Source organism: Podarcis muralis, chromosome 3 (genome assembly GCF_964188315.1).
Source record: "Podarcis muralis chromosome 3, rPodMur119.hap1.1, whole genome shotgun sequence".
NCBI classification, from domain to species: domain Eukaryota; kingdom Metazoa; phylum Chordata; class Lepidosauria; order Squamata; family Lacertidae; genus Podarcis; species Podarcis muralis.
This window is the reverse complement of record NC_135657.1, coordinates 44,356,738-44,366,454: the sequence shown is the minus strand read 5'-3', so window position 1 is coordinate 44,366,454 and position 9,717 is coordinate 44,356,738. Positions and strand designations below refer to the sequence as shown.

General features: G+C 42.6%; 1 protein-coding gene across 1 annotated transcript in view; it reads left to right on the top strand.

The window, feature by feature from the left end:
• The first annotated feature begins 297 nt into the window (after window positions 1–297).
• Window positions 298–9,717, top strand: part of FMN2 (formin 2) — a 160,460-nt gene continuing 151,040 nt past the window's right edge. The window contains exon 1 of the mRNA XM_077925750.1: window positions 298–2,258. Coding sequence (XP_077781876.1) covers window positions 332–2,258 — 1,927 coding nt within the window. The 5' untranslated portion in view covers window positions 298–331. The remainder of the gene's footprint in view (window positions 2,259–9,717) is intronic.

Here is a 9,717-nt window from a genome sequence, read left to right as displayed (position 1 = left end):
AAGAATTTGTGTGTCTGTATGTTGCAGTTTTTATTTTAAAATATATATAGAACTGTGTTGCTGAATTGTGTGAGAGTTTTTAAAAGACTGTATAAAATAACATAGTATTTGCACAATAGAAATAATATATGTTGTGGCAATATTTGCACTATTAAAAAGCAGAACATTTTTCTTTTCAAAGATTAAAAGCTGCTAGTGTCTTTTGTGAAAAGTTATTATGGAATTTGAGGTTTAATTCCCCCCTACTTCTCTCTCTCCCCCCCTCCTTTCCTACCCCCTGCCCAATTCCAGGAATTAATCCTTTGAAAGGCTGGAATTAAAGCATTTTGCAATGCATAGGACTCTGACAGTGGAGAAGAAAGTTCCTGTTGCTGAGGAATCACTATTCATATCTACCAAAGAGAGCCAGGACTGTAGCAGACTGAGTCTGAAAAGGCAACGGTGCCACAAGCTACCATTGGAAGGAGCTGTCTGCATCTCTCGGTGCTCTACTGAGCATGTCCCTGAGGAGCCCTGTGCTAGCAGCACATTATGCAAAAAGGCAGCTCCAGCAGCTGGGAGAGAGGCAGAGCAAGCCTTTGCTCCGCTTGCATCACCGCCTCTTGAAAACAAACCTGGATTACTCGAGAGGTCCTCGCTGCCAGGCCAGCTGAATGAAGGCGAGCGGCATGGCTTGATTCCTGACGCTGCACGATTGCTAAACAACATGGGGAACCAAGATGGGAAGCTGAAAAGGAATGCAGGTGATGTGCATGAAGGAGGCGAGGATGCTTCTGGGCCCAGGGATGCAGACGGCACAAAGAAGGGAGCAGGGAGCAAAAAGGGACTGGGGAGGTACGGCAAAGGCAATGAATCCGGCAAAAAAAAGGGGAAGTCAGAGTCTCGGGCATCTGTGTTTTCCAACCTAAGGATCAGAAAAAATCTGTCCAAGGCTAAAGATGGAAACAGCAGCTCGAGAGAGGATGTTTTAGAAAGCCAGGCCTCACAAACAGGGGAGCTAGACAGCGCTCATTCGATTCTCACCAAAACTCCTGATATAAGCATTTCTGCAGATGAAGGGGGTCTCTCGGACACAGATGTGGATCATTTTGAAAATACAAATGAAAATCGCCCAGCTGCTGCTGCCGACCCGCAGGATGGACAAAGGACCAGCTCCGGCTCCGATACGGACATATACAGTTTCCATTCAGCCACCGAACAAGAGGATTTGCTTTCTGATATCCAGCAGGCTATTAGACTGCAACTGCAGCAGCAGCAGCAGGGGGCAATTAACATTGGAACGGAGCAGCATGGCACCAAAACAATGGACCTACACATGGCTAATTCTCAAGCAACCCCCTTAGGTTTTGAAAGGTTTCTTTCACTAAGCAGCGACAAAGACAGCAGTCCAGATACTGAACAGCCTGTCTCAGCGAAATCGGAAATTACAGAATATATTGCCACCTGCGATACCGAAAGTGAAGCGAAAGAAGCGACGAACGTAATGGGGCATTCCTGCAGCAGTGTATTCAGTATGCAGGAAGAGCACGGGCAATTGCCAGAGGAGCAGGACCAAGCTGCTCGTGAACTGAAAGATTTACCCCCTTTAAATGCTGCAGCGACAGAGAATGGGGCTGTGCTAGGCAGTTCCGTGTTTAATTTTCCATCCCCAGCTGGCGATTCAGAGGCTAAAGGAATAGCTGTTGAATTTTCAGGTTCAAAAGGAGAGGATGATATTGTAAATACAGGCCACGATCAGGTTGGTGGAGCCAAAGAAAGGAAGCAGAGTTTGTCAGCCAGCAGAGAGGCGCTGGATGATGGGCTTTCTTCTGAATTGAAAAATGGTACTTTTTCCTCTGAGGATCTCTCAAGCAGTCCTGTGCGTAGTTCCAAGTGTTTTAAGCCCTATCCTCTCATCAATCCCTGCTACATCAAAACCACCACTAGGCAGCTGAGTTCCCCAAATCACTCACCTTGCCTCTCCCCATCCCAGAGCCCACTCTTTAAAAGGAGACGCGAGTCCTCTCAGCGGAAAGAGAGTGCGCCAACCACGAAGCAGAGGTCGGCCAGTTTGGCAGGTTCATTTAGTCGATCAGCAGACTGGACAGATGAGATTTCAGATCACAGAGCTGAAATAGCTCAAAAGTCAGGCTCGGCAGATTTCTTGGAATACCGGCGGAGTAGAGACGGTTTTCAAGGCGAAAGAGTGCATTTTAATCACTCGAGAAAGTCGTCAGGGACACCAGCTTCTACTGATGCCTTCCCCAATGTGTTTAGAGGTGAGTGACATTGGTAAACTATGGTAACCCTTGCTGTGACCTCGGGTCTGAAAAGTAGGTGGCTAGAGTACAGTAATTAACATGCCCTATCTATCTTGGTCTGATTTCAATTGATATTTAAAGTGAGTTTGCAAACTCTACAACTTTTTATGCATTCAAGTTCTGTGGTCTCAGTGGATATGTCTGCAGCACTTGTTTAAAGTACTTGTTTAGAATTTTGCTTTATTCAGCGTACCCATCAGGCAACGATAAAGTGTCTTATAAATAAACAGTGAACTCTGTGTATACAGCCCAGCAGACATTATATTTTGGGGAGCATTGTGCGAGCCTACTGCATCTGTTGCTCAACATTATTTGTTATTATTTATTTTATTTATAAAAATATTTATATACTGCTATATCACAAAAATATATCAAAGCTGCTAGGTGTGCAAAGTGCTTTACAGTCCAGGCGGGGATTTATTTCACTTTCACAACTCTCGCAGTAATTGTAAGTCATACATTAGAATTGCAAGTCAAATTTTATGAATATGAACCCTTGATTAAATATGACTTGCACATGGTCACCATTGAGTCATGGCAACTGAATCCAGGTTTGCCTGATTGAAGCTCAACACTCTTGTCACTAGGCCATGCTGGCCCTTGGTTGATAATTTACATAAATAATGTTCATGTAAATAAGGCATACCATGGACAGGTATTTGCACAAGGCTAGCCACTGACACCATGGCTGTCTTGGGGTTTAAAGAGCTGATATCTCCCTAGTCCAGTGGTACAGAAGTCTGCAACACTTGGCCCAAAGGATGCGTCTGGTGTCCTAGAGTTTGTCCCTTGGCCTGGATGGCCCATTACCGCTACTGCTTGAAAGCCATCTGCTTTTGAGGAGGTTATTCCAATTTGTGTGTGTGTGTGTGTGTGTGTGTGTGTGTGTGTGTGTGTGTGTGTTTACTGTTGGGCCAGATGTTCTGTACTTCTTCATTCAACCACAGTGACTGTTAGGCGCCATGAAGACACATTGAAGAATAATATGTAAGGCATCAGAGGTAAACTTTGAAAGGTATCTTCAAAGTTTGGTTTAGCTTCATGGATGACCTCATTTTTTCTTAAAACTTCTAATATCATTATCAGAAATACTGGGCTGGATTCAGTATACATAGAAGGTCTGGGAAGGGAGAGCTGAGTCTGGAAGAATTACTATATTCAAATCCTGTTTTAATTTAGCATTGCTCCTTTAAAAAAGAAAACCTGTTCCAGGAGCTTTGTTCTTAAATTACAATGGGAAGAAAATAAACTACATCAATTTCTTGGCCAAGGTAGTTCCCCTTCCCCTCCCCACCATTCAGGAAGCATGTTGGAAGGTTAGGAGGGTTTCAGTCCTGTGAATCAACAGCCTCTGCTGGTGTGACTCTCACATGCCCCCGTTTCCCGCTCTCCAGGTTTAGATAGAGAGAAATTGTAAGGTCTCTCTCCTTCCTTGGAGGGGAAAATTATTTTAAAATCCTGTCTCTGGGATGTCACAGGCCATAAATTTGCAATATTAGTTGAAATTCATTCCCATTGAAGTAATGAGATTTCACTAAGGTCACATGTACACTACACTTTTAAAGTACAAACCTTCCCCGAAGAATGTTTGTTTTTTTTTTATAATAATTTTTATTGATTTTACAACATTAACATAAACATAAACATAAACAAAATACAAACAAACAAAACACGACTTCCCCATACCTCTCCTTCACTGCATTCTTATTTTAAGATCCTTTTTTTCTAGCAATCCATCATTCAATTTTGTATTTAATTCCCTTTAAGAATTTTCTTAATTTCAATTTTAACAGCTGTAATTCTCTAGATCATATCCCTCGACATCTCAACATTCCACAATTTTACAACAATTTTTAAGATAAACTTTAAATTTTTTCCAGTCCTCCTCCACTGTCTCTCTCCTCTGGTCACGAATTCTGCCGGTCATCTCTGCCAGTCCCATGAATTCAATCACCTTGGTCTGCCATTCTTCCAGAGTAGGTAGTTCTTTAGTCTTCCAATACTTTGCCAGAAGAATTCTTGCTGCTGTGGTTGCATACATAAAAAAGGTTCTATCTTTCTTTGGAATCATTTGGCCGACCATGCCCAAAAGAAAGGCCTCCGGTTTCTTAACAAATGTCCACTTAAGGATTTTCTTAATTTCATTATAGATCATTTCCCAGTAAGTCTTAACCTTCGGGCAGGTCCACCAAAGATGATAAAAGGTTCCTTCACATTCATTACATTTCCAACAGTTGTTATTGGGCAGGTGATATATCTTTGCAAGTTTAACTGGGGTCATGTACCACCTATAGATCATTTTCATTATGTTCTCTTTTAAGGCACTACATGCCGTAAATTTAATGCCTGTGGTCCATAACTGTTCCCAGTCCGCAAACATAATATCATGTCCAATATCTTGTGCCCACTTAATCATAGCTGATTTCACTGTTTCATCCTGTGTGTTCCATTTTAGCAGCAGATTATACATTCTAGACAGATTCTTAGTATTGGGTTCTAGCAGTTCTGTTTCTAATTTTGACCTCTCCTTCTGGAATCCTAGTTTCCTGTCCTGCTTAAAAGTCTCGTTAATCTGGTGGTAATGTAACCAATCTCGGACTTTAGGCTTTAACTTCTCAAAGCTCTTTAGTTTCAACTTTTCACCATCGTATTCTATAATTTCACAATATTTTGGCCACACTGAATCCATATTAAGTTTTTTTACCTCCTTGGCTTCCACTGGTGATAACCACCTGGGAGTTTTACTTTCCAACAGATCTTTATACCGATTCCATACATTATACAATGCTTTCCTGACAATATGGTTTTTGAAATTTCTATGAACCTTTACCTTGTCATACCATAGATATGCATGCCAACCGAAGTTGTTATCGTAACCTTCTAGATCTAAGATATCTGTATTCTCAAGAAGTAGCCATTGTTTCAACCAGCAAAAAGCTGCTGCTTCATAGTAGAGTCTGAGGTCCGGCAGGGCAAAACCCCCCCTATCCTTTGCATCAGTCAAGATCTTAAATTTTATTCTGGGTTTTTTGCCCTGCCAGACAAATTTAGATATATCTTTCTGCCACTTCTTGAAACATTCCGTCTTATCTATAATTTGCAATGTCTGAAACAAAAACAACATTCTCGGCAGTACATTCATCTTGATAACAGCAATTCGGCCTAACAAGGAGAGTCTCAGCCTAGACCATATGTCAAGATCTTTCTTCACCTCCAACCAACACTTCTCATAATTATCTTTAAATAGGTTCACATTTTTAGATGTTAAGTTCACCCCCAGGTATTTCACCCTTTTTGCTATTTCCAGCCCAGTTTCCCTTTGAAAACTATCTTTTTCCACCATAGTCAAATTTTTCTCCAGCACCTTCCCCGAAGAATGTTTGGTTTACTCCTTATAGAGCTACAATTCCCAACACCCTTAACAAACTACATTATTATATTATTTCTGCAGAAAGCAAATAATTTGAATTAAGTGCATGTTTTGTGGAACAGTTGTGAAAGTTAATGAAAGTGGAACAGTTTGGAGTACTGCACATAAAAATGATTTGAGTGTTTTCTTCTATTCTGAAATGTTAAGCAGACTCACTGGTTTCAAAGTATTATTATGCTATTATGCTATTAATATAATTGTATGTATTATTAATTTCCCAAAGGAAATAACTTTGTTGAGTTATTTTTAACCAAAGTTGCTAATTCTCACTGCAATCCAGAATTCATTTAAGACAGTGATATAATTCCCATGGAATTAATGGTGTTGTATAGTTGAGAGAATATTAGATTGGTTCAAATCTTTATTCAGTATTAAAGTTCATTGGGTGAAGTTGTGACTTCTCACTGCAGATGAACCTTATATGCTATGGAAAAGATAAGGCAGGATAATCCTATGTATGCTGCCTTGAAGTCCATAGAGAAAGTGTGAAATAAAAAGGTAAAGGTACCCCTGCCCGTACGGGCCAGTCTTGACAGACTCTAGGGTTGTGCGCCCATCTCACTCAAGAGGCCGAGGGCCAGCGCTGTCCGGAGACACTTCCGGGTCACGTGGCCAGTGTGACAAGCTGCATCTGGCGAGCCAGCGCAGCACACGGAAACGCCGTTTACCTTCCCGCTGGTAAGCGGTCCCTATTTATCTACTTGCACCCGAAGGTGCTTTCGAACTGCTAGGTTGGCAGGCGCTGGGACCGAACAACGGGAGCGCACCCCGCCGCAGGGATTCGAACCGCCGACCTTTCGATCAGCAAGCCCTAGGCGCTGAGGCTTTAACCCACAGCGCCACCTGCGTCCAAGTGTGAAATAGAAATGTCATTAAACCAGTTTACACTCTGAGCTATGCTCAGAAGCCCACTTCAGGTGGTTTAAGTACCATTGATTCAGTACTTGACATTTGTATAATGGTGAACGATGCAATTCCTTGAAAGTTCTTACTGAAGATTTGCTTACTGTAAAATAGTCACATAAATAATAAGAATACTGCTCTAGAATCTGTGGGGATCTATTGAAAATAAGTTTGCACTGTCTGCTATAGTGGTTCATTCAATTGCATAATAGAGATCATGGATCCGGGTAATCCTGTTGGCATCCGTCTGTCTCGAGAGACCATGGAGTGTGTCTCCAGGGATGAAGTCAAATCGCTGTGTTGGCAGCTCCAAAGTGACCTACCCTAGCCTAGGCAGTGTGTATGGAGGTCCTGGGCTACTGAGATGACAAGACCACCCCCTTCACCTTGCTGGTGTGGTTGATACATTTGGCACCAGCTTGGCTGCAGGAGTTGCCAGAAGGAAGCATACAAGGCGCCATCCAACTGCCTTAGGGACTCCACTCTGGATTTGTGTAGGGTTCACTCTTTAGCCTTTTCTTCTCCCAAAGTTATCCCGCAAGGCAGTGGAGGTTTAGCATCAGAGTTTTCCTTCTCCGAGATGGGCTACCTTCCCAGGTTGATGAGCTCCATCTGCCCCTCACTTCCTCTACAGCACACGCAGAAACTGCCTTCTTGATGGTCTTGTCCGCTCAATCCTCTGAAGCCCGTCTTTGCATGCAGGGGAAGTCTTTAACTCACCGAAGGTTTGAGACCCATTGGCTACCCTCACCTGGTTTAGCTGACCAATCAAAGACATTTTTCAGGATGTGGCCCTTGTTGCATGCTGGCAGCTTCTAGGAGCCACAGGTGAGAGCCGAGTGCAGGGTGGGGACCAAAGGTGGACAGACTACCCCAGAAGGAGGATGGCGTTTCCCCCACCAGAGGTACTACTGCTCCCCTAACACCCCATCATACGAGTGAGTACAAGCAGTGCTTTTTTCTGGGGGGATGCAGGAGTACGCATACCCCTAAACATTTTGTGAATCTAAGTCTGGCCTCATTGAGTGGCAGTATTTCAATATGAGTGGGAAAATGAGAGTACCCCCTAAACATTTTTTTAAGAAAAAAAGCACTGAGTACCAAGTAATCGTACGAGTTCTTATGTGTGCAATAGGGTACTTTATTTTTACTGCAAGAGACGAGGAAAGTTAGGAAGCTACCTTAGGCCACTGGTCCAACTAGCAGCTCTCTGGGATTTAAGCAGGAGATATTCCTAGCCCTACCTGGTAATTCTGGGAATTGAACCTGTGACTTCCAGAGTGAAAGCTGTCCACTGAACCTCTGGATGATTCATTTGCTCTAGCGAAATATTGTTGCTTCCCAATCAAGTAATACTGTTTTATTTATTTGTCTGCATTTTCTGTGGTTGAATGATTCAGTCACTCCCAACACAGGAGACAAACCTGCCCTTGGATGAGACCGTATGATCTGTGCGCTGGTAGCTTTCATGGGCTTGCCTTATTCCAGCCCTGAACCACATGCACAAGAGAGACTCGTGCAGTAACAAGGGGAAACAGGGCAGTTGGTTCTCAGGTGCAACGGTTATGTCTGCTTCTAGTTTTAACTTGGAAAAAGGTGCCCTAAATATTTATTCATCTTTCCACATGCTATACAAAGTACGGTAAACTGATCATTAAAATGATCATTGGGCTTGCTCAGATGTCATCTTGGCAGAGGTGTGTGTGTGCGCAGGGAGGATTGTCGCTTCTGTACAGTGGTACCTCAGGTTAAGTACTTAATTCGTTCTGGAGGTCTGTTCTTAACCTGAAACTGTTCTTAACCTGAAGCACCACTTTAGCTAATGGGGCCTCCCGCTGCTGCCACGCCGCCAGAGCACAATTTCTGTTCTCATCCTGAAGCAAAGTTCTTAACCTGAGGTACTGTCTGTAACAGTAACCTGAGTCTGTAACCTGAAGTGTATGTAACCCGAGTTACCACTGTATAAGATTTATAGGGAGGACTATTGCCTCTGTACAAAATTAGCCCTCTTTCTCACATAAAAAGATTTTGGTCTTCTCAATAGTGCCTCTAACAATTATGCATTGTATTTTTGTTTTTGCTTTTTAAAAAAATTCTACTGCCTTGTTAGCTTTTGTTGTGATGAAACCTATGAACTCAGGCTTCTATTCCATGAATGCATCTCTTTCAGTATCTTAACACACTTTTGTTTTCCTTTATGCCTTGTTTCCCTGTTATTATCTTATTGTAATTGTGAAAGAAGCAGGTTTTCCTTTGCAGTACTAGATGCTGTGTACCCAGTGGTAAATAGTTGTCAACTTTTTCCTTTCTTTCTTTCTGCCCACATATGCCAGCTGTCTTTGAAATCCAGAGACTGATTAAAACTTTCAGTTTATGCAGCACTCTTCACATTACAGAGTTGGAGCAGAAGCAGCTACTGAAAACAAGCTGGTGTTTGCCTGTGAGAGTTCAGAAAAGTGAACAATAGAGCGCAAAAAAAAGAAAGACCTCAACATTCAATTGCTGTTTGGGGGAAACTAGCCATAAATATTTTTAAAGCAGAAGAAAATTGTTCCCAGTATGGTAGGATGCCACTTGGTACATTTAATAGAATTCTCATCATCATTATCATCATTACTTCATACTTTTAGCAGTCTTTTATAATCCTAGATGGTTTTAAGGCTACCAGTAAGTTTATGCCAAAGAGAGAGGACTTCAGACTACTGCAAACATAAGAAACTGCATTATACGAGATAATACTGTTTGCCCCCAGACCTAGGAAGAAGACTTGGAAGACAGCAAACTTGTGGAAAGGTTATCTTTCTTAAAGTATATAACAATACGATTTGTGGAATAAAAGCCAATTTAGCAGAACAGCCCTAAATACTAGCCAAACCCAGCCCCTCCCCATTGGAGTGCCAGCTTGGCCCCACTACCATGAGTGTCTGGGGCAGTGGGTGCCATGCAGTATGCATGGCCCTGGTGCTGAAATTTGTGGGTGTCCAGCCCCTTGACGGGGAATTTTGTCAGTTCTTGGGCACCCAGGGAGCAGGCACCTATGCCCACCCAGGTGACCCAAACATTCCCTCTCCTAGGAGAGACCAA